The sequence below is a fragment of the Salmo trutta genome, chromosome 17 (assembly GCF_901001165.1).
Source record: "Salmo trutta chromosome 17, fSalTru1.1, whole genome shotgun sequence".
NCBI classification, from domain to species: Eukaryota; Metazoa; Chordata; class Actinopteri; order Salmoniformes; family Salmonidae; genus Salmo; species Salmo trutta.
The window spans coordinates 23,107,413-23,133,023 of NC_042973.1; the positions used below are offsets into that span (position 1 = coordinate 23,107,413).

General features: G+C 42.1%; 1 protein-coding gene and 2 long non-coding RNA genes across 3 annotated transcripts; 2 read left to right on the forward strand and 1 right to left on the reverse strand.

Moving 5' to 3' along the window:
* Window positions 1-536, forward strand: LOC115151902 (uncharacterized). The gene is made up of 2 exons (XR_003867385.1): window positions 1-142; window positions 352-536. It is a non-coding gene; the product is annotated as an uncharacterized LOC115151902 (long non-coding RNA).
* LOC115151901 (uncharacterized) lies at window positions 190-6,002 on the reverse strand. Its single transcript, XR_003867384.1, has 2 exons — window positions 5,930-6,002; window positions 190-429 (listed from the first exon to the last, which is right to left on the reverse strand). It is a non-coding gene; the product is annotated as an uncharacterized LOC115151901 (long non-coding RNA).
* On the forward strand, window positions 5,289-25,409 carry plcg2 (phospholipase C, gamma 2). The gene is made up of 32 exons (XM_029696223.1): window positions 5,289-5,475; window positions 12,833-13,030; window positions 13,210-13,359; window positions 13,521-13,614; window positions 13,765-13,812; window positions 13,949-14,033; window positions 14,695-14,775; window positions 15,028-15,071; window positions 15,197-15,269; window positions 15,410-15,511; window positions 15,605-15,723; window positions 16,920-17,005; window positions 17,127-17,244; window positions 17,385-17,553; window positions 18,601-18,696; window positions 18,900-18,980; window positions 19,125-19,294; window positions 19,388-19,588; window positions 19,705-20,005; window positions 20,193-20,261; window positions 20,412-20,521; window positions 20,606-20,702; window positions 20,852-20,918; window positions 21,300-21,475; window positions 22,227-22,329; window positions 22,577-22,780; window positions 23,709-23,848; window positions 23,965-24,076; window positions 24,204-24,371; window positions 24,452-24,540; window positions 24,629-24,825; window positions 24,983-25,409. The coding sequence occupies exons 2-32, from the start codon at window positions 12,841-12,843 to the stop codon at window positions 25,023-25,025; spliced, it is 3,783 nt and encodes a 1,260-aa protein (XP_029552083.1). The 5' UTR covers window positions 5,289-5,475; window positions 12,833-12,840; the 3' UTR covers window positions 25,026-25,409.
* The last annotated feature ends 202 nt before the right edge of the window (window positions 25,410-25,611 follow it).

Sequence of the window (25,611 nt, forward strand, 5' to 3'; positions counted from 1 at the left end):
GCATGGGTGGTCAGCATGGCTACTTTGGCCTGTGGCTGGACAGTGATTTTGGCCGTGGGCATAGCCGAGCACGGCCTCACTGCACCACCTATAGCAGCCCTCGGCTCTCTGGACACCCTGGACTCTCCCTGAGGAGGAAGAGGTCAGTATCAACCAGGACAGTCTCTCACCTCTCTCCTTTCCCACATATTTTTTTCTATCATTTGTTTTATTCTGCCTCTCACTGCTGTGCAAGTATCATTGTGTTTCTCATTTCTACCTGCAGGTGGAGATAGAGGCACATTTATTAAAGGAAGTAACCTACCACATATACTTAGTGGATGACAGTCAGGTTGGGGTGTTCTGTTGCAGGTAGAGACAGGAGGCAAGAGGAGCATCCTTGATGAAGACCCTTAGGTTCTGGCCATGATGGAGATTGCAGTGAAGACCCTTCATAGCCAGGGTCAGAGGAGTGCAATGGATAATGAAGAAAGAGTGTGCTAATCAAATCCAATTTTATTTGTCACATGCACCGAATACAACATGTGTAGACCTTACTGTGAAATGCTTACTTATAAGCCCTTAACCAACAATGCAGTTCAAGAAAATGAGTTAAGTAAATATTTGCTAAATAAACTCAAGTAAAAAACAATAAAAAGTTACACAAAATAACAATAATGAGGCTATATACAGGGCGTATCAGCTTGTTGATATGTTACACCTGTCAGGTGGATGGATTATCTTGGCAAAGGAGAAATGCTCACTAACAGGGATGTAAACATATTTGTGCGCAATATTTGGGAGAAATACATTTTTTGGGCATATGGGGAAAACATTTCATATTTTATTTCACACCTTACATGTTGCGTTTATATTTTTGTTCAGTATGTGTGTGTATATATATATATACACACACTGAGTGTACAAAACATTAGAAACACCTTCCTAATATTGAGTTGCACCACCTTTTACCCTCAGAACAGCCTCAATTTTCCGATGCATGGACTCTACAAGGTGTCAAGCGTTCCACAGGAATCCATTTCTCAATTGTCTTTAGGCTTAAAAATCCTTCTTCAACCTGTCTCCTCTCCTTCATCTACACTGATTGAAGTGACATCAATAAGGGATCAAAGCTTTCACCTGAATTCACCTGGTCAGGGATATGTTGTTTGTTAACATGGCAGCACTTTTTTTTCTTTTGATTGAGCGCCATTTTGGTGAGGCTATATGACTGGAGAAACCTGCATGATGTAAAAAGTGTCATTCTCATTATATTGTCATACACTTTATCTCAGCCTATAGACTAGAGAAAAGGCCACATAATCTTTCTACCATATCCTATATTTAAGTTAGATAGTTTTATTGACGGAACATTGGTGGAGGGCTGCGGAGATACATCTCTCCAACAGCACTGTCACGGTTGTCGTAGGGTAAAGCGGACCAAGACGCAGCGGGGAAATGTGCACTCATCTTCTTTTATTTCAACGGACAAAGAAGGTAAACCAAAAAAAATACGTACACCAAAAAAACACAACGACAAATAACAGGCCGGTAAGGCACAGACCTATACACAGCACAATCTCCCACAAAACACTAAAACAAACACATACCTATATATAGGACCCTCAATCAGAGGCAACTAGAAAACATCTGCCTCCAATTGAGAGTCCAATCCCCAATTAACTAAGCATAGAAATACAAAATACTAGACTAAACATAGAAATACATAACCATAGAACATTGCCCAAAACCCGGAATAATAAATCAAACACCCTACTAAACACACAACCACCCCGAACCACAACCACCCCTGCCACGTCCTGACCAAACTACAATAACTAACAACCCCTATTACTGGTCAGGACGTGACAAGCACCCTGTTTTTGTGCCCCTGCCTTTGATAAAGTGGGTACTGCTTATCAAAGGGTGTCATCAGTGTTCACCTAAAATGCCCATTTGCCACTGGTTGAGAGAAATTGTCATTGTTTTTGGGTAGATTTATGTGAGGTCTTATGTGTTTATGTGTTGTTGGAGGTGCTGCCCCCGCCTAAGGCGGCAGACCTAATCCTGCCTAATGAGCGGGCCGTCAGTGGTTTAAGCTGTTTTCTAGTGACATTAATTTGGATACATCCATAACAATGAGCTAATGATGCGCGATTTCACCTGGCATAGAAAATGTGCTCTCTTCAAGACACTGTTGTTTCAGTGGAACTAGCCAAAAACACAGCTAACAAATCACTTCAAACTAGCTCCATTTCATTAGACCTTTTTTCTATTGATATTTATTTGTGTATATACAGTCGTGGCCAAAAGTTTTGAGAATTACACAAATATTAATTTTCACAAAGTCTGCTGCCTCAGTTTGTATGATGGCAATTTTCATATACTCCAGAATGTTATGACGAGTGATCAGATGAATTGCAATTAATTGCAAAGTCCCTCTTTGCCATGCAAATGAACTGAATCCCCAAAAACATTTCCACTGCGTTTCAGCCCTGCCACAAAAGGACCAGCTGACATCATGTCAGTGATTCTCTCATTAACACAGGTGTGAGTGTTGACGAGGATGCCTGTCATGCTGATTGAGTTCTAATAACAAACTGGAAGCTTCAAAAGGAGGGTGGTGCTTGGAATCATTGTTCTTCCTCTGTCAACCATGGTTACCTGCAAGGAAACACATGCCGTCATCATTGCTTTGCACAAAAAGGGCTTCACAGGCAAGGATATTTCTGCCAGTAAGATTGCACCTAAATCAACAATTTATCGGATCATCAGGAACTTCAAGGAGAGCGGTTCAATTGTTGTGAAGAAGGCTTCAGGGCGCCCAAGAAAGTCCAGCAAGCGCCAGAACCGTCTCCTAAAGTTGATTCAGCTGCGGGATCGGGGCACCACCAGTACAGAGCTTGCTCAGGAATGGCAGCAGGCAGGTGTGAGTGCGTCTGCACGCACAGTGAGGCAAAGACTTTTGGAGGATGGCCTGGTGTCAAGAAGGGCAGCAAAGAAGCCACTTCTGTCCAGGAAAAACATCAGGGACAGACTGATATTCTGCAAAAGGTACAAGGATTGGACTGCTGAGGACTGGGGTAAAGTCATTTTCTCTGATGAATCCCCTTTCCGATTGTTTGGGGCATCCGTAAAAAAGCTTGTCCGGAGAAGACAAGGTGAGCGCTACCATCAGTCCTGTGTCATGCCAACAGTAAAGCATCCTGAGACCATTCATTTGTGGGGTTGCTTCTCAGCCAAGGGAGTGAGCTCACTCGAAGCATTGATTATGCAAGAATGGGCTGCCATCAGTCAGGATGTGGCCCAGAAGTTAATTGACAGCATGCCAAGGTGGATTGCAGAGGTCTTGAAAAAGAAGGGTCAACACTGCAAATATTGACTCTTTGCATCAACTTCATATAATTGTCAGTAAAAGCCTTTTTGACACTTATGAAATGCGTGTAATTATACTTCAGTATTCCATAGTAACATCTGACGAAAATATCTAAAGACACTGAGGCAGCAGACTTTGTGAAAATTAATATTTGTTTCATTCTTAAAACTTTTGGCCACGACTGTATATAAAAATGATGCTGATTCATGATTTCGACTGGCTGAGAAAGGCTGCTTGCCTGTCTGTCTCATCCCGACTCCCGACACGTTCATTACTATGAGACAGCTGGAGATCGAATTTGAATATTGAAACAATGTTGCGTTTATACAAATCTCCGCTGTTGAAAACTAAATGCTAGTCTAAAAGAAATGTTAGATAATGTCTAGATGCTTTTTATAGTGCAGATCAAGTTTATAAATTGCCTGGCTGGGCTGATGAGACAGTGTATTGTGCAGTCAGATGGAACAGAGTAAATAGACATTATGTCCATTGTATAATGCTTTTATAAACTGTTACCAACATATTAAAATAACAATGAATTGCATTTTTTTCATTAAAATGTTATTTAAGTAAATTCATACAATTGCATTCTTCCTCCAGAAGATGTGGTTGTTAGTTATTTTGGCCATGTTGCTACAGACACGACCCAGTCATACATTTTTTGTTGTTGTTGCATAGTTGCTATGCAAAAGTACTGGTCTTCCGTTCTAAACTAAATGGTTGCTATGCAGGCTGGATGGCTGGATAATAATATTATTGTCACTTGCTAGCTATCTAGCTGGCCAACTTCAGCTAACTCAGTCACGTCAAACATGGAATGACAGTACACTAGCTGCATGTTTGTTTGAGCTTTTTTTCTATTGGCATTTACTTGGATATGCCCATATTTATGACTTTGATGTGTGATTTTGCCTGGCTCAGAAAAAGTTGTCTAGGCTTGTCTGAGCACCGTTCACTCTCCATATATGGTACAGAGATGGAAATTCAAAAGTGAAACATTGTTTCCGAGGTCGAACGGCAGACAGCGAGTCTGATATTAACTTCCGCTGTACCAAACTAAAAGCTAGACTGGAAGCAAGGGGAAATAATGTGCGAGTTGAGATAAATACAAAATATTATTCGGACAGCAACATGAACATGATATTCTTATAGAGGTGCATTGATCATTTTCAGATGGAACCGTCAGCAGGCATAGAGTTCCTGTGATGGCAAATACAGCTTGGAACGCTGCTAGTCCAATTAGCATCCGGGATCCAAACAACCATTTTTATCATTCAAAACACATGTGCTGAAGTCATTTTAAGGATTTTTTTTCAAATTTCCTAAAAATGCCAACGTTTGACACTGGAAATATGATAGATAATGACAATCTTACAATTTAAATGTGGCCTATTTAGACACGTACTAACAGTGTTGACATCAAATTTCATGCATTTACACCAAACAGCGTCGTATTTTGATATTGTACTAAATATAGTACAATGACGTGAATAGGTTAATAGTAATGGTTCATTAGTAAATAATATACATTAAAATTATCAACAGATTAAACAAACTGTAGTCGACATCTCTCAAATTATCAGCGGAGTACGGTGCAGCGCTACTGCTCTAAAATAAACTCGCTCTCCTGCTTCTCAACAAGCACAGCAGATGGTTTAGATCTTTTCAGCCTATCACTGTAACCAGGAGGGATGCTTTCACTTAAGAGATAGAGTTTAAGAGAAACATTGCCACCAGTGACCATTATATATATTTACAACAATTTGCCGATGTATAGACAGTCAAAGATCTTCCTATAACTACTTTATCATAGGCCAATAATTTGATTTCACCAAAAAGCTGAAACCTTTCAATGCAGCTGTGTCGCCAAATACTCTTGCGTCCAAGGGGAATTTGCATAGATATGCGTACTTCCGGATCTTTTTATTACTGCTATGCCTATAACGCAAATTAACTTTACTTCCTTATACACATAGAATTGAGGAACTGACCATTTCGCGGCTGGGTTAGGACTGTTTGAAAGACTGCATAATTTTGTATAATCTCAAGCCTAAAAAACATGAATTAATTTATACAAGAGGCTATTTTACAGCTATAACATTGACTGTTTCATTTATTGGGTAAGTCTTAAAAATTTTCCGTTTTTTTGTGGGTGTGCAAATGTAGAGCAAAGTGAGAGCAGAGTGACTATGGGGAAATCCGCTTTTAGTTTCAAGTGGAGCGTTGATGGTGATGGATCTTCTGCGCCAGTAATGGTCTGTGGCAGGGGTCTTGTGGGGTGTGATTGTGTGAACCTTCCTAATATAATTTTTTAGACTAGACAGAACACCTGTTGTGCATCCAAATGTCGATCTAATTTTCCCCAATCCATTAGAATATGCATTTTCAAAGAAACCGTTATGTTATAGACCCTACATTCATTTTAACACTTGGAGTAACTGTCCAGCAAACTGTATCTATTTTCATGATAATTAAATTGTGGATAGCAAACACCAATAACCTAAACAATTGGGGATTTGAATCTATTATGTGTCTAATGTAACCAGGGTTACTTTACATCATGTTTTGACATACCTGTATTGCATTGTCTCTCATATGGTACATCAAGACCTGGGGAGTGCCACAGTGTTGGTTGGTTTCACATTTGGCTTACGCTACACTGGATACCTCTTTTACAGAAGGAAGTAGTGAACCATCAGTTATGCTTATAATTTATGTGTGTGTTGTTGACTATGTTCTTGTGGTGTATCAGGAAACTAGTTTGTGTAAATTGTGTGGATAGCCCTTTAAGGGGACGGCACCAGTTGAGAGCAAAGTTTTCCTCAGGAAAGATATTGAAATAGTTCTGGGTTAATACTTCACTTCTCTCTCTGGAACCATCCATCCAGTGCGCCTGCTGCTCATTTGCAATGTAAATAATGAGTGCTACATGGAATCAGGTCTGACACACTCATATAATATTACCCCTCATTTTTCCGGCACAAAGTTTGCTTCCATTTGTACACAACCACCATACCATGAATCCTAAAAACGTAGAGGTGCAAATAACTTTCCCTCCCTCACACTAAGAGACCGCCGGGTTAACAGAAAAAAGAAAAAGGTTGGTTGTTTAATGTTGTCGTTTGGAAAGTAGACCACATAGCTGCTAGAGCTGTTGCTCTTGGTTGAAGTGTACAGTGCATTCGGAAAGTATTCAGTCCCCTTCCTTTTTTCCACATTTTGTTACATTACAGCCTTATTCTAAAATGGATTTAAAAATAAATAAATCCTCATCAATCTACACACAATACACCATAATGACAAAGCGAAAACAGGTTTTTTGAAATTTTTACAAATGTATTAAAAGGATGAAACAGAAATACCTTATTTACATGAGACTCAAAATTGAGCTCAGGTGCATCCTGTTTCCATTGATCATCCTTGAGATGTTTCTACAACTTGATTGGAGTCTATCTGTGGTACATTCAATTGATTGGACATTATTTAGAAAGGCACACACTTGTCTATATAAGGTCCCACAGTTGAAAGTGCATGTCAGAGCAAAAACCAAGCCATGAGGTCAAAGGAATTGTCCGTAGAGCTCAGCGAAAGGATTGTGTTGAGGCACAGATCTGGGGAAGGGTACCAAAATATTTCTGCAGCATTGAAGGTCAACAAGAACACACTGGCCTCCATCATTCTTAAATGGAGAAGTTTGGAACCACCAGACTCGTCCTAGAGCTGGCCGCCCGGCCAAACTGAGCAATCGGGAAAGAAAGGGCCTTGGTCAGGGAGGTGACCAAGAATCCAACGGTCACTCTGACAGAGCTCCAGAGTTCCTCTGTGGAGATGGGACAACCTTCCAGAAGGACAACCATCTCTGCAGCACTCCACCAATCAGGCCTTTATGGTAGAGTGGCCAGACAGAAGCCACCCCTCAGTAAAAGGCACATGGCAGCCCGCTTGGAGTTTGCCAAAAGGCACCGAAAGGACTCTCAGACCATGAGAAACAAGATTCTCTCATCTGATGAAACAAAGATTGAACTCTTTGGCCTGAATGCCAAGCATCACGTCTGGAGGAAACCTGGCACAGTCCTTACAGCGAAGCATGGTGGTGGCAGCGTCATACTGTGGGGATGTTTTTCAGCGGCAGGGACTGGGAGACTAGTCAGGATCGAGGGAAAGATTTGCAGAGTACAGAAAACCTCCTCCAGAGCGCTCAGGACCTCAGACTGGGGCCAAGGTTCACCTTCCAACAGGACAACGACCCTAAGCATACAGCCAAGACAATGCAGGAGTGGCTTCGGGACAAGTCTCTGAATGTCCTTGAGAGGCGAGAGACCTGAAAATAGATGTGCAGCGACACTCCCCCTCCAACCTGACAGAGCTTGAGAGGCTCTGCAGAGAAGAAAGGGAGAAACTCCCCAAATACAGGTTTGCCAAGCTTGTGCGTCATACCCAAGAAGGCTTGAGGTTGTAATTGCTGCCAAAGGTGCTTCAATAAAGTACTGAGTAAAGGGTCTGAATACTTATGTAAATGTGATATTTCCGTTTTTTTATACATGTGCAAAAATGTAAAAAACTGTTTTTACTTTGTCATTATGGGGTATTGTGTCTAGATTTGATGAGGGAAAAAACGATTTAATACATTTTAGAATATGGCTGTAACGTAACAGCATTTTGAAAAAAGTAAAGCGGTCTTGAGTACTTTCTGAATGCACTGTAGGTGTATTGATTAAACCTCTACAGGTTTATTCAACGCATGTTTTTCTTTGAAACGTATGTTTTTTTCTTTGTATTATCTTTTACCAGATCTAATGTGTTATATTCTCCTATATTCATTTCACATTTCCACAAACTTCAAAGGGTTTCCTTTCAAATGGTATCATGTCCTTGCTTCAGGTCCTAAGCTACGGTCAGTTAGATTTGGGTATGTAATTTTAGGTGAAAATTGAAAGGCACAAGAGGAAGTGCTGTATCATGAATACAGTCACAGGTAACACAGTTGGGTCATTCCTACATGTGCTTTTCTGATAGTATTCTATCAGAAAAAGGACATGTTAACTTTCAGAAAAACATATTAGTCAAGCTGAGGCAATTATATATATTTTTTAATGTACATATTCCAACCTGTTAGGTGCATAATCCTAACAGGTCGGAACCTAACAGGGTGGAAATTTGGAGCCTAAATTAGCCAGAGCTCTGTGAGTGAGAAAGATTGAGCTAGCAAAATGGTGAACACTTGAACAGGATTTTAACTTCTCTATAAAACATATTTTAACAAATTGAAATGTGGTTCATTTTCTCTATAATTTAGCCTAACAGGGTGGACATTTATGAGTGGGACATACAGACTGACAACATGAAACATGGAAAAATAGATACAATGGAGTGTTTATACAATTAACTAAAATATAAACGCAACATGTAAAGCATTGGTTTCATGAGCTGAAATAAATGATCCCAGAAATGTTTCATTACAAACAAAAAGCTTCTTTCTCTCAAATTGTGTGCACAAATTTGTTTACATCCCTGTTAGCATTCCGCCTTTGCCAAAATAACATGACAGGTGTGGCATATCAAGAAGCTGATTAAACAGCATGATCATTACACAGGTGCACCTTGTAATGGGTACAATAAAAAGCTACTCTAAAATGTGCAGTTTTGTCACACAACACAATGCCACAGGTTTTGAGGGAGTGGGAAATTGGCATGCTGACTGCAGGAATGTCCACCAGATCTGTTGCCAGAGAATTGAATGTTCATATCTCTACCATAAGCCGCCTCCAACATAATTTTAAAGAATTTTGCAGTATGTCCAACTGACCTCACAACCGCAGACCACATGTATGGCGTGGTGTGGGCGAGCGGTTTGCTGATGTCAACATTGTGAACAGAGTGCCCCATGGTGGCGGTGGGGTTATGGTATGGGCAGGCATAAGCTACTGACAACGAACACAATTGTGTTTTATCGATGGCAATTTGAATGCACAGAGATACTGTAACGAGTCCCATTGACTTGCCATTGTCGTGCCTTTTTTTTAAAGATATCTGTGACCAACAGATGCATATCTTTATTTCCAGATGTGAAATCCATAGATTAGGACCTAATTTATTTATTTCAATTGACTGATTTCTCTAACTGTAACTCAGTAAAGTCTTTGAAATTGTTGCATGTTGCGTTTATATTTTTGCTTGTTTTTTACAGTTGAACCATTGTTTTCCAACCAAAGAAATGATGACATTTCCTGAATGTGGTGTCATTTTAGAAAGGGGTGGTTTTCTTAAATGGAGAATTACAACAAACTAACAGGATGGAAGGGGATATCAGGGACACACAGAAAATCTTAAATTAAATAACAATAAATACGATAATCATAAAAACAACGTTATGATGAGAGAGAATTTAGCTAGGACTATAAAATAATGAATAAAGGTGATTTTAAGCCTTATATTTCTCATGGAAGTTGATGAATAACAACCGGGGACATAGCAATAATGCCTACATTCACAGATTTTTTTTTCTACAAAATGCATTGAATTCCCTTTCAAGATCAATATATTTATGCTTTTAGGGTAAATGACACCTTATCGTATATTTAAAGCCGTTTGGAATCCACATTTTACACAAAATAAGAAGTGATATTTCCTGGGGACAGATAAGGCACTGTACAGTTGGAATGACCCAGTCAACCCATTTACCTGTGACTGTATGCGTGCCTTATTGCTTTTTTTATACAAAGATTGGGTCTAATCCTGGATGTGATTGGTTAAAACCGCAATCCAGCAGGTGTCTATTCCACAAGTTACCACCGGCTAAAGCTATGATGTTGAAATGCCTATTTAAACTGTTCCATCTCACTGCACAATCCACTGTCTCATCAGCCCAGCCAGGCAATTTATAAACTTGATCTCCACTATAAAAAGCATCTAGACATTATCTCCCATTTCCTTTAGACTAGCATTTGGTTTTCAACTGTAGAGATTTGTATAAACCTTGCTGTCTGTCTCGCAGACATTTGCAACATTGTTTCAATATTGAAATTCGATCTCCACTGTCCCATAGAAATGAATGTGTCGGGACGAGACAGACAGCTTTTCTCAGCCAGTCGAAATCATGAATCAGCTGGCATTATTTTTATGGATATATACAAAGAAATGTCAATAGAAAACAGGTAAAACTAAACGAAATGCAGCTAGTTTGCAGTCTTTCCAGCTTCCGTTTGAAGTGATTGTGTTAGCTGTGTTGTTGGCTCGCTCCTCTGAACAATAGTGTCAATGACGAGAGAGCACATTTTTAATGCCAGGTGAAATCGTACATCATTAGCTCATTGTTATGGATGTATCCAAATAAATGTCACTAGAAAACAGCTTAAACACATGCAAATGCAGCTATTTTACTTCCGGCTGCACTGTTTCACGTGACTGTAAGTTAGCCGTAGTTGGCTAGCAAGCGAGCAAGGGACAAGAACGTTGCCAGCCAGTTGGGCAATGGAACATTTAGAGAGAACGACTGGGTCGCGTCAATAGATACAAAATAATTTTTATGAAAATATGTCAATGATTATTTGAATATGTTGGTAACCCGTTGTTTAAAAGGGATGTTGGTAACCCTTTGTTTAAAAGCCCTCAAAGCTGGTGTTTGGAGGATATATCGACTTTGTCTCGGGCCTATCAACCCTTTGTGCCAATATATCCTCCAAACACCGGTTTCTCTGGCATTATCACTTAAATACAGTGGTGAAAAAATACTTTCAAGTAGTGAAGTCGTTTTTGGGGGTATCTGTACTTCACTATTTATATTTTTGACTACTTTTACTTCACTACATTCCTAAAGAAAATTATGTACTTTTTACTCCATACATTTTCCCTGACACCCAAAAGTACTAGTTACAATTTGAATGCTTAGCAGTACAGGAAAAAGGTGAAATTCACATACTTATCAAGAGAACGTCCCTGGTCATCCCTACTGCCTCTGATCTGGTGTACTCACTAAACACAAACGCTTCCTTTGTGAATTATGTTGGAGTGTTCCCTTGGCTGTCAACAAAAGTTATAAAAAAGGAAATTGTGCCGTCAGGTTTGCTAAATATAAGGAATTTGATGTATAGCATTTACTTTTACTTTGTACTTTTACTCAAGTATGACAATTGAGTGTTTTTTCCACCACTACACTTAAGTACTTTTAAAATCTGATACTTTTAGACCTTTACTCAAGTAGTATTTTACTGGGTTACTTTCACTTTTACTTGAGTCATTTTATATTAAGGTATCTTTACTTTTACTCAAGTATGACAATTGAGTACTTTTTCCACCTCTGCTTAAATAGAACTGTTACCAACATATTAAAATAACAATGAATTACATATTTTCATTAAAACGTTATTTTGATAAGTCAATTAATACAATGTCATTCTTACACCAGAAGAAAGGCTATTGTCCGGACAAAAATCTGGTTGTTAGTTATTTTGGTCATGTTGCTAAAGGACCCAACCCAGTCATTAATTATTTTTGGTTAGTTGCTATGTGAAAGGACTGGTCGTCAGCTCTTAACAAAAGGGTTGCTTTCCAGGCTGGAAAGTTTTCTTGTCACTTGCTAGGTAGCAAGCCAACTTCAGCTAACTCCGTGACGTCAAACATTGAACCTGGCATTACAGTACACTAGCTGCATTTTCGTTTGTTTGAGCTTTTTTCCATTGGCATTTACTTGTATATGTCCATGATAATGACGTTGATGCGGGATTTCGACTGGCTCAGAAAAAGCTGTCTCGTCTGGGCACAGTTTACTTTATGTATGGTAGTACTAGAGATTGAAATTCAAAAGTGAAACATTGTTTCCGAAGTCGAACAGACAGTCAGCAAGGTTTATATTAACCCCCGCTGTACCAAAGTAAATGCTAGGCTGGAAGCAAAGGGAAACAATTTGAGATTAGATAAATAAATATATGAGATAAATATAAGACATGATTCGGACACCAACTTGAACATGATATTCTTATGGAGGCACAGTGATCATTTTCAGATAGAAACGTTAGCAGGCATCGTGTGTCTGTTTCCCACCAATACAGCATGGCTTGGAACACTGCTCGACCAATCAGCATCCACAATCCAAACAACCAGTTTTATAATTGAAAAATAAATAAGCTAATATACAATGCAAAGTAGAGTTGTTATACGTTACAGATCTGTTATCAAGCAAATAAAACAAAACAGGTTTCCATGTTATAAACATAGACATTCCTAACAAGTCATCAATGCAAATGAACATAATATACTGCCACTGTACACTATGCACCTCCTGAAATATTTAACGTGGTCAAATAAAAGCAGGCCTGTAGTTGCTTCCTCGTCCTTTGTTTGACATGATGAAACCATGAATCCTGAAACAACTTTATGGAGAGGCTATGAGGTAGGGCTTTAATGAGTCACTGAACAAAACCGTGGACATAGTGAACCATTGCATCCCTACTATAAGTAGAGTATGGGCCCATTCCACAGGGCCAGAAATGGCGGGGCCGGGGCGAAGCCAGCAGGGAGAACTGACGGAGTACAAGAAGAGTCTGATCAAGAGGGACCTGGAGATGGGCATCGTCATGACCGTGTTCCGCCAGAAGGTAGAGCGCCTTACTGTGCAGGTCATCATGGAGACCAGGCAGGTGGCCTGGACCCGAACAGCAGACAAGAATGATGGTGTCTGTGAGTAACCCTGAATCTAAGTCTAACTCGAATCCCAACCCTAACCCCAAAACAATGAGAAGAGAACGGCTGTGAGTACATTAAGAGATGTGGTGTGTGGATAGGGATGTGTGTGAGGGAAAGTGTAAAAGCTGTTGACTATGTGAGAGAGTGAGTAACAATGATGAGTACGGTTTCAGTGGATCTGTCTGAGATACGGGAGATTCGCCCAGGGAGGAACTCAAAAGACTTTGAGAGGTTCAGAGATGGCAGGGACAAACATGATGAGAATACCTGCTTCACCATCTTCTATGGGTCCCAATTTGTTCTTAACACCATAAGCCTTGGCGGTAAGTGTGTGTGGGAGGGTGCAGAGTATGTCCACTTTTCTGTGTTTATTTGATGCCATACAACCACATTTTGTTGATGATAGCCTATTGATTAAATATGGATGGTTTATCGTAGGTTATATTGGATAATATAGCTTGTAATAGACTGTGTTGATTGACAGCTGACACAGTGGATGACGCGGATAAATGGCTGACAGGCCTGGAGTTACTGAGACAGGAGACACTGGTGGCCCCCACACCAGACATCATAGAGAGGTGAACACACACACACACACACACACACACACACACACACACACACACACACACACGTGAAAAGACCACAAACCTAAACCCATATACTGTACACACACATTATATGGATGATAACTGACAATTACTGACCATATTGTTTGTTGTTTCCAGCTGGTTGAGGAAACAGATGTATTCTATCAATCAGACTAAAAAGAACCGGTAAGAACAGTTTCAATCCTCAAAAATGTATTTAATCCTCTACTTAATTATACCACTTTTTGTGCCAAATTCCCATTCTGCCCCTTTAGTAATTTCCACAATTCAATCCATTGTTCTTTTAATTTGTTCTCCTCAGTATCACCTTGAAGGAGGTGAAGTCTCTTCTGCCACAGCTCAACTACAAGGTCCCCAGCACACGTTCCCTGAAGGAAAAGTTCTCGGTACTCATCCCCTTTTCATCCCTCTTCACACCCTCATCCTCACTGCTGCCAAAGCTTTAATGAGTTGTAGAACCAAGGAGCTGAAGTTTCCTTCCCTCCTTGGCCAGATAAAAACTTGGGCAGTAGAATTAATTCTATTCATGAGTTATTTTAGATGATAATAAGTGGTCTTGGGCACTCAAGTGATTTCTCAATTGTAATAGAATTGAAGTATGTATGTAATAAAATAAAGTGTAGTATTCTGAACGAAGGGCGCTTGAGGCGTCACTACAGACCCGAGTTTGATCCAAGGCTGTGTCACAGCCGACCGTGACCGGGAGACCCATGAGGCGGCTCACAATTGGCCCAGTGTCGTCCGGGTTAGGGGAGGGTTTGGCGGCCCGGATTTCCTTGTCCCATCATGCTCTAGCGACTCCTTGTGGTGGGCCGGGCGCCTGCAAGCTGACACCGACACATTGGTGCGGCTTCCTTCCGGGTTAAGTGAGCAGTGTGTCAAGAAGCAGTGCGGCTTGGCAGGGTTGTGTTTTGGAGGACGCATGGCTCTTGATCTTCGCCTTTCTCGAGTCTGTAGGGGAGTTGCAGTCATGGGACAAGACTGTAACTACCAATTGGAAAAAAGTATTCTGAACCAAACATTGTCCATCTCCCTCTTTTGTTCCAGGAAATTGGAGCAAGGAAAGATGTCTTGAACTTTGAGCAGTTTCATAAATTCTACAATATTCTAATGTTTGATCAGAAAGATGTGAGTCATAATTTTACTGCACTACTACACTCTCTAAGTAGAAAATGCTCAACAGACACCATAAATTACTGATAATTTCACTTCTCTTACAGTATGTATTGATATGTCTGTTCACATCGGAAGTGTTAGCTAGCATATCACATTTTGCATGTTAAATATGATTAGACAGACTTTGTGCTGTCAACCAGTGTGTGTGTGTGTGTGTGTGACTGTGTATTGACTTGTAACTGGTGTGTGGATATGTTTCATCAGATTCTCGAGGAGTTCAAAAGGGAGTCATGTGCTTTCATCATGGGGTGGGTCTTTCTCTTTCATTGAAAGATGTAGTTCAACAATCACAAATAATAATTTACTCAGCTTTTTTTTTTTATTATACCGGTAAACTTGAGTCTTGTTGACGGTATGTTTTTCCCTACTGTAGTAGTACAGATAAACCTGATGCCTCTGCAGTTCTTCTCCATGATTTCCAACGATTTCTTCTGTACCAGCAGAAGGTAAGAACAAGATATCGATCAATTATGAAATTGGTAAAACTGGGTCTGTTTCCGTCAGTGTTTAACCTGCTACCTGTTATCATTACCTTTATTGTAATTTTGTATCTCTATTTTTCTCACTCAACGTTTCTCTTTCTCAGGAGTCATGGGCCAATGACCTGAACCAGGTTCGAGAGCTGATGACCACCTTTATAGACGACACCATGAGGAAGACCAACGATCCAGAGTTCACCGTCAGCGAGGTAGGACACAGTGTTTGATGTGTGTGTGAATGGGGAGTGGAGAACGACGTGTTATGTTTGTCACAGCGCTCTCTCTCTCTTCTCTCACTTTAGTTCCTCAGTTTCCTCTTCTCTAAGGAGAACTCGATTTGGGATGAGAAATACTCAGAGATGTGCAACCTGGATATGAACAACCCATTGTCCCACTACTGGATCAATTCCTCACACAACACGTCAGTACCGTCACATAACACAAAAATACAACACAACAAGATGAAATGAACACTACTTAACTTTTTTAAAATAAAATATATTGATGCAATGTGTTAAAAAAAAGGGTCAAGGTGCTGCTTTTTAGACCGATTTGCCTCATGATTTGTCAACTCCCGTACAATTTCTCTGTCCTTCAAATCCGAGTGCTGCTGCAGGCTCTTTGCACGTCTTGACCAATCAGATTTGCGGAAATCGCAGGTCGCGCGGGCAGTGCGCAACGCACAATGCTCTAAGCGGGATCGCCAATTTCTTCCTGTATTTATTAAGCAACCGTGATAGCAGATCACTCCCAATAGACACGAGCAAAAGCTCTTACATAAATGTAGCAGCATATAGAGCTAAACATATGACTTGCTGTATTGCATGGAAACGAGACTATTTTTCAGTCTGATCAACTGCAGGCTACTAACAACAGCAGCTGAATAGTCTAGCCTATGTGCTCTGTCGCTCTGGCCAGGGTAAACAAAGAGGAAACGTGTATTAGTAGCCCATTTGTTTGTGAGAAAATTTGTATGGGATAAAATGTGGTTTATATTCAAACTTGGGCTGACTAGGCTACCTAGACTTTGTCAAACCAAAACTGGAATTAATCAATAGGCCTTAACACAATAGCTGACATAGACTGTGAGTACATGTTTTATTAGGCCTACAATTGCATAGGGCAGGACTACGCGATGCAAACCTGCATAAAGCAAGCTCAGCCCTGTTAGTTTTATTGTGCAATCATGTTGCTTTCTCTTTGTCTGTGTATAGGAAACACCTCTAGTCCTTAAAGTATAATTAATATGAACAAGTACAAGGTTGAGGTAATTTGACAGGATTTTCATCCTCACCAAGACCAGGAGTTTTTCCATAATAAAAAACAACAACATGTGACTTGATTATAAAAACTATTTTCCTATCATAGCCCATATTAAATCTTTTTACAACAGATTAATCACATCATACTGTATAAGGTCTGGAGTTTTACCTGGTTAGTTTACCAGATCAGGAAAAGCTACGGGCCCCAGAATGTTTTTTCACCAGACCACTCTGGGATCTGTGGTGCCACCTTTGAATAGGCTATGACTCATATTATAATAAACACACAAATGCTCTTTATGATTTGTTTGCATGTTGTATTTCTTGTTATGATGTTGTTATGTGTTTCCATCAGGTACTTGACTGGAGACCAGCTGCGGAGCGAGTCGTCCACCGAGGCCTACATTCGCTGCCTGCGTCTGGGATGCCGCTGTGTTGAGTGTTAGTTGTACACCTTAAACCTCACTAAAACAGTCCCTGACATATTTTACTTTGCCCTCGTTACATTATCCATTTACTTCTATAGTTGGGAAGGATTATTTTGTGTTGTGTGGCCCTGTAGTGGACTGCTGGGAAGGGCCAGGTGAGCCCATCATATACCATGGCTGGACCAGGACCACCAAGATCAAGTTTGAGGACGTGGTGAAGGCCATCAATGACCATGCCTTTGTCACATCTGAGTGAGTCTGAATCTATCTGAGAAAACTCACCCAAACTAATAAACATACCCACACCTGAGGTGCTTTACAACTGAGGACTGTAAATGTTTCTAGAACATTCTGCCTGTGTTGACTCAGCATTGTGGTGCTGTTGTTGTCAGATACCCTGTGGTTCTCTCCATCGAGGAGCACTGTCCCATAGAGCAACAGAGGCAGATGGCTCGTATCTTCAGAGAGGTATTCCAGGACAAGCTGCTGATGGAGCCTGTGGAGCTGATGGCTGAACAGCTGCCCTCCCCCACACAGCTCAAGGGCAAGATCATCCTCAAGGTGAGGGCCAGCCCAGAGGATACAATGGGGGTGGTGGTATGAGCTCATCCTCAAGGTGAGGGCCAGCCCAGAGGATACAATGGGGGTGGTGGTATGAGCTCATCCTCAAGGTGAGGGCCAGCCCAGAGGATACCATGGGGGTGGTGGTATGAGCTCATCCTCAAGGTGAGGGCCAGCCCAGAGGGTACCATGGGGGTGGTGGTATGAGCTCATCCTCAAGGTGAGGGCCAGCCCAGAGGATACAATGGGGGTGGTGGTATGAGATCATCCTCAAGGTGAGGGCCAGCCCAGAGGGTACCATGGTTGTGGTGGTATGAGCTCATCCTCAAGGTGAGGGCCAGCCCAGAGGATACAATGGGGGTGGTGGTATGAGCTCATCCTCAAGGTGAGGGCCAGCCCAGAGGGTATCATGGGGGTGGTGGTATGAGATCATTTCTCAAGGTGAGGGCCAGCCCAGAGGGTATCATGGGGGTGGTGGTATGAGCTCATCCTCAAGGTGAGGGCCAGCCCAGAGGGTACCATGGGGGTGGTGGTATGAGATCATCCTCAAGGTGAGGGCCAGCCCAGAGGGTACCATGGGGGTGGTGGTATGAGATCATCCTCAAGGTGAGGGCCAGCCCAGAGGGTACCATGGGGGTGGTGGTATGAGATCATCCTCAAGGTGAGGGCCAGCCCAGAGGGTACCATGGGGGTGGTGGTATGAGATCATCCTCAAGGTGAGGGCCAGCCCAGAGGGTACCATGGGGGTGGTGGTATGAGATCATCCTCAAGGTGAGGGCCAGCCCAGAGGGTACCATGGGGGTGGTGGTATGAGATCATCCTCAAGGTGAGGGCCAGCCCAGAGGATGCAATGGGGATGGTGGTGGGAGGGAATAATGTGAAGAACTGGGTCAGGGCAAAACGGTTTCCGATGTAGTATGTGGTACAGCATGTTATAGTAAAGTGATTCATCAACATGATGTGATGGGCTATACAGATGACAGTCAGTTATTACCTGCGTGGTGGGTCTGTGGTGGTCCAACACCCCTCCTCTCCTCTCCCCTACAGCACAAGAAACTGAGTGTGGAGGGAGGCATCGGCGGAAAGGACTTCCGGAAGGGAGAGAAGCAAGGAGACCTGCATATCTGGGATCCAGTGGACCAGGTAACTTAGAGACCACCTGTCCTGTTAACATGATATGGTTCCAAGCTAGTTCCTTAGAAGTCTGTAGGCCTATTTGGTTCAGGAAGTGTGTTGTATATTATTGTATTTGTTTCATAGTCATAGCATTGTTAGTGTATATTTTGTTGTTGTGATGGTTTCCGTTGTCAACTATTCTGACATTGTGCCTGTTTGTCCGCCTGTAGCGATGGAACAAGCACTACTGTGTGATTTCAGATGACACGCTCTATTACGCAGAGGAGGAGGAGGAGGATGAGCTCAGGAAGGTAAACAACAGAGAATAGTTCATTTCTAATTGTAGGAAACAAATGATCATTGTCACGGTATTTAATTATTACATAATTATGACTGTTTTTTACCGCCCTGCCTCCCTCCCTGCCTGCCTCCCTCCCCCTCCCTCTATGCTGTAGTCCCCAGAGCTCCACACGTCTGAGCCTTGGTTCCATGGGAGGATGAGTGAAGGGAGGCAGACAGCAGAGAGGCTGCTTCAGGAGTTCTGTGCTGAGTCGGGAGGCAGGGATGGCACCTTCCTGGTCCGAGAAAGTGACACCTTTGTGACAGACTTCACCCTCTCGTTCTGGTGCGCCAGCTTGTCTGCAGCTCTACTGCCATACGTGTCCTGTGTTTAATACTCTGCTGTGCTGATGCCTGTTTTCGGTGTGTTATACTGTAGGCGCAGTGGGAGGGTCCAGCACTGTCGTATCCGCTCTGGCTCAGAGGGAGGACATACTTTCTACTTCCTGACTGATAACCTGCACTTCCCCAGTGTGTACTCACTGATCCAGCACTATCGCGACATGCCCCTCCGCTGCCACGACTTTGACCTGCGCCTCACTGAGGCTGTGCCTCGACCCAACCCACACCTACTGGAAGGGTGAGTTACATAGGGTCATCTGACATAGAGTATGTCTGAATTTAAACATGCACACAGGTACACAAGAATGCACACACTTACACGTAGATTCTCTCTCTGTGTGTTGTGGTGGTCAGGTGGTTCTATAGTAACCTGAGCAGAGGGGAGGCAGAGGACTATCTGTTGAGAATCCCCCGGGATGGAGCCTTCCTCATCAGACAGAGAGAGGAGAGCGACTCCTACGCTATCACCTTCAGAGGTGATGGCAAGGTGAAGCACTGTCGGATCCAGAAGGATGGCTCTATGTACGTGCTGGGAACCACCACCGAGTTCGAGAGCCTGGTGGAGCTGGTCAACTACTTCCGTAAGAAGCCTCTGTATCGCAAGATCAAACTACGCTACCCTGTCACACTGGAACTGGTCAGCCGCTTCAGCACGGTAAGAGAGAGGGACGGGAGAGACTGGAGGCAGAAAAGAGAGGATGGGAGAGAGATATAATGGGGATGAGAGGAGGGCAGAGGGAGGGTGAAAGGGAGAAAGGGGGGCAGAGACTAGACTGCTGGGGGAGGAAAGGCTAAGTAGAGTATGTTTTCTGATAAGTGTTTTCAATGGTTTGTCTGTGTAGGAGACAGACTGCGCCTCACTGTATGATATTAAGATGTATGTGGAGCCAAATGAAATCGAGCCGTCACTGGTATGTTCACATATTATGTTCACTTGTTTCCCTTCATTGAAATTATGTTTATAGATTTTCTCAGGCAATGTCAATGTAGTGTGTGTATCTCTGTTTGTATGTGTATTAATGTATGTACCTGTTGATGTACTGTATGTTTAACCCCATCAGCCGAAGAGTACAGTTAAAGCTCTGTACGACTACAGACCCATGAGACCTGATGAACTGAACTTCTGCAAGGGGGCTCTGATCCACAGCGTGTCCAAAGACAGCGATGGATGGTGAGGCCTCAGAACACAGACACTCACGATCTGATCCCAGGTCAGATTAGGAACATACTAACCTCTCTCTGCTGCTCCCTATAGGTGGAAAGGGGACTATGGGGGAAAGCTGCAGCTATTTTTCCCTGCCAACTATGTTGAGGAAGTGTCCAACAATATCAAAGCTGAGTCACAGGATCAGGTAGGAGGAGTGATCAGTATTTTGCATGGTGTTACTGTATTACTTGTGTGGGGTCAGTCTGTCAATGACTTTGTGCATTTGTGCTGTATATTTCTTGTGTGGTAAGAGTGCATTTTTAGAGATCTACAGTGTACACATTTGTCTCACAGGTCATGGAGGACAATCCTCTGGGGGATATGTGTAAAGGAGTTGTTGACATTTCCAAGTGTAACGTTGGTGAGTACAGTCATTCTGTTACATCTGTTTTACATGCTGTCCAAACACAGATAATCTATATGAGAAACATGCTATCTTCACATGATTAGCACACTACATACCAAACCCCCAGTCCTTCCACACAGCACGTGCTCATTAGACCAACCGCTCTTAAAACATACCTCATATCAACAGTACACACAACTACACATAATTCCAAATGGATCGTTTTAGACCGCGACACCATACATAGGCTTAATATACAGTTGACGGTACATAACATGTAGACACAGTCTAGTCCTGTACCCAAACACAACACTGTATTATATGTACAGTACATTACACATAATAAATATTTGACTTTCTCTTCCCCATGCTCCCTCCATCCCGCTCTCTTCTCAGTGAGATCGGCAAAGAATGGGAAGTCCCATGTCATGACACTTCAGATGAGTGATTATGACAGTAAGATTCATTTTGACTTTGCGGCAGAGTCACTGGAAGACCTGTTTGAGTGGTACCAGGTGGCCTGGGACATCACCCAGAGAGAGATCACCAAGCAGCACAACAAGCAGTTAGAGGCTAGTATCATGATATAATTCCATTTATAAACTGGGTGGTTCGAGCCCTGAATGCTGATTGGCTGACAGCCGTGGTATATCAGACCGTATACCACGGGTATGACAAAACATTTATTTTTACTGCTCTAATTACGTTGGTAACAAGTTTACAATAGCAATAAGGCACATGGGGGTTTGTGGTATATGGCCAATATACCACGGCTAAGGGCTGTGTCCAGGCACTCCGCGATGCATCGTGCATAAGAACAGCCCTTAACTATGGTATATTGGCCATATACCACACCCCCTCGTGCCTTATTTCTTAAATATACCCAACGGCATCTATACGTAAGAGGCTAGTATGATATCTTTATATCTACCATTCCAAAGCTGTATAGCCCAGCGTATATTGTGATGTCATGCTGAGAGGAAGCTGTTACACAGCCAGGCGTCTTTAGTGATGTCATACTGATAAATCAAATCAAATTGTATTTTTCACATGCGCCGAATACAACAGGTGTAGACCTTACCGTGAAATGCTTACTTACAAGCCCTTAACCAACAATGCAGTTTTCAGAAAATAGAGTTAAGAAATTATTTACTAAATAAAATAACAATAATGAGGCTATATACAGGGGGTACCGGTACCGAGTCAATGTGCAGGGTACAGATTAGGGACAGGAAGCTGTCTTCAGTGATGTCATGCTGACAGGAAGCTGTCTTCAGTGATGTCATGCTGACAGGAAGCTGCTGTGTGTTTTCTGTCCTCCAGATCAAGCAGCAGGAGGAGGTGGAGAAGAGTGAAGAGGTTGCCATGGAGATGTCTGACCTGGTGGTGTACTGCCAGCCTCGCAGCAAGGAGAAGGACCGCTTTGGTACGATCCCCAGCCCTACCACCCTTACCACCCACCCAAGGCATTCATCCTATGACATGCACTGCAATACACATTAGAGATTTCAAATTTGTGTTTTCAAATTAAATTCAATCCACCCTTTACTCACACTCATATTATTACTACCAGAATATGTCACCCTCCACCACAGTCAGATGTGGTAGACTCTCTCCTCTCAGTATTGTTCTGATTAAACTTAGTCTGCTCATTACCAATCATGCCCCCACAGTGAACTACTGCTACAAAGAGATCCGCTCCTTTGTGGAGAACAAGATCCCGGCCAAGAACAAAACTCCAGACTTCCTGAAGTACAACCGCAAGTCCCTGAGCCGCATCTACCCCAAGGGCCAACGTGTAGACTCATCAAACTACGACCCTTACCCTCTGTGGGCCTGTGGCTGCCACATGGTGGCGCTCAACTTCCAGACTGCAGGTGGGTTTGATGAGCATGTGTTAAAGATGGAGGGGGAATGAAAATCTGTCCATGTGCCCAGTGGTGTAAAGTACTTAAGTAAAACTACTTTAAAGTACTACTTAAGTAGTTTTTTTGGGTGTCAGTACTTTACTATTTATATTTTTGACTACTTTTACTTTTACTTCACTACATTCCTTAAGAAAATAATGTACTTTTTACTCCATACATTTTCCCTGATACCCAAAAGTACTTGTTACATTTTGAATGCTTAGCAGTACAGAAAATGGTCCAGTTTACACACTTATCATCCCTACTGCCTCTGATCTGGTGGACTCACTAAACACAAATGCTTCATTTGTAAATAATGTCTGAGTGTTGGAGTGCGCCCCGGCCTATCCGTACATTTTTTTAAATAAGAAAATTGAATTGTGCCCACTGGTTTGCTTAATATAAGGAATTTGAAATGATTCATACTTTTACTTTTGATACTTAAGAGGTTTTTAAGTGTATTTAAAACCAAATACATTTACTCAAGTAGTATTTTACTGGGTGGCTTTCACTTTTCACTCCTTTCCTATTAAGCTATCTTTACTTTTACTCAAGTTTGACGATTCAGTACTTTTTCCACCATTGCATGTGCCCTTGGTAGAGCAAGACACTTAACATTTTAGGACAACTTAGTAGTATGTGCATACATTTTTATACTTATTAAGTACTGATCCCACATGAGAATTGAACCCACAACCCAGGTGTTGCCAGAACCATGCTTTACCAACTGAGCTACACTAATTTGCGCCAGGGACTCTACTACTGTGGCTGATCTTGTCAAACAACACATTTCACTGCACCTATCCAGTGTATGTGACAACAAAAAAATGTGTTCACAGAGATTAGAAAAGTGCTTGCTCGGTGTCGAAGTAATGTTCATGTTTGTTTATGTCCCCAGATAAGTTCACTCAACTCAACAGTGCCCTCTTCAGCCTTAATGGACGTACAGGCTACGTGCTACAGCCAGAGATGATGCGCTCAGACTGCTATGATCCACATCTGGAGAAGAGGAAAGTCAAGTTCACCCTTACTGTCAGGGTATGGCTCTGCTCATTGTCCAAATGTATTTATTTACACTGACATTTCCCTGCTAATCTTTCATATGGTAAACCGGTTACTGTTGAGCACTGAGTTTGTTGTGCTGCCCCCTGTAGGTGATTGCTGCCAGACACCTGCCTAAGCCAGGCCGTAGCATTGCTAGCCCTTTTGTAGAGACGGAGCTGTGTGGACACACAGAAGATAACAAGTTTAAGACCGTCGTCTATCGTAAGGAGTGGGAGTGGATAGAATTACATTCTTCCCACAATACCGTCCAGCTAATTAAAGAAACTCAGCTTGTGTGTGTTGTTTTAAAGTTGAAAGGATGTTGGTAATGGGGCTTATATTTGTTCAGGTGACAACGGGCTGAACCCGGTGTGGAAGGCTCCTCCAGAGCCGGTGACGTTCCCAGTCCATGAGCCAGAGCTCACCTTCTTGCGCTTTGTGGTGAATGAGGAGGATATGTTCTCAGACCCTAACTTCCTGGCTCAGGCTACCTTTCCTGTGAAGGGCATCCGCTCAGGTAGGACACACAACCACTAATATGTGGTGCATGAACCCATAAGCCCCTCATTTACACACTTCTACACTGTTTCATCTTAGGGTACCGTTCTGTTCCTCTGAAAAATGGCTTCAATGAGAGCATAGAGCTGGCGTCTTTACTGGTCTACATCGATGTGCAGCAGGTGGAGGTGAGACACACTGCATGTTGACAGCCTTTGGTGTTAGTGGTGGTGTTTGTGCATCTGGATGGTGAGCCTGTGTCTGTCTGCCAATCAGAAAGCAGAGGAGGAGCTGTACTCGTCGTCCAACCAACTGCGGAGGCGGCAGGCTGAGATAAACAACGAGATCTTCCTGTACGACACCCATTCCAGCCTGCAGCGTTCCGCCCCCCCACAGCTCCGTGACGACCTCATGAGAGAGTTCAGCACCAATGAGACACAGTTACAGAAGATCCAAGATACCTGCAAACAGAAGTAAGGCTGAGTTGTGCTCTATTCAAATCAACGTTTATTGGTTGCGTACACAGATTTGCAGATGTTATCACAAGTGCAGCAAAATGCTTATACGAAAATAATAAAAATTGTGAACAGAAATGTCATGATACATTCATTGTATCTTATCTGGTCCTAGGATAAAGGAAAAGAAAATCAACAACAGTAAATTTTATTCCTGAGGGCAGCTCATCCTGAGGCTGCGTGGTTGCGTCCCAAACTTCAGTCTTACAAAGACAAGGCTAACAGAGAGAAAATGTGTGATGTGTTTGCATAATTTGGGGTGTTAATGAATAGGTTATTAAGATGAACAGTAAAAGGTGCACTTAGCAGCATCATACTGATAATGTATTCTTCAAAAACTTCAGAGAAATTAAGTCATGTTACCAGTGTATTGTTTGTTTCTTTTTTGTTCTCAACAAATGCATTCTTTAAGTACTGATATATTGTAGACATACAGGGCTATTTGCAGGTGAAACGGTTGCTTTGATAATCCTTCTGTTTATATTTTCTTTTATGGTTCCTCTGCGTAATTTCAGTCAATAAAATATTACCGCTTCTGCTGACTATCTTCGCTTCATTTGATCAGATTAAACTACGGCATTTGAAAACAGTGAAAACTTACACAGAACCTATAAATAACTATGCAGCACTCACATTTTAAACATATTCACAGACAGTTTATTTTGATTGAAATGATTTCACATCATAGTATTTTATTTTCCTGTAGAAGGTCTTGTATTTTTATTACAACAGCCACAGAGCAGT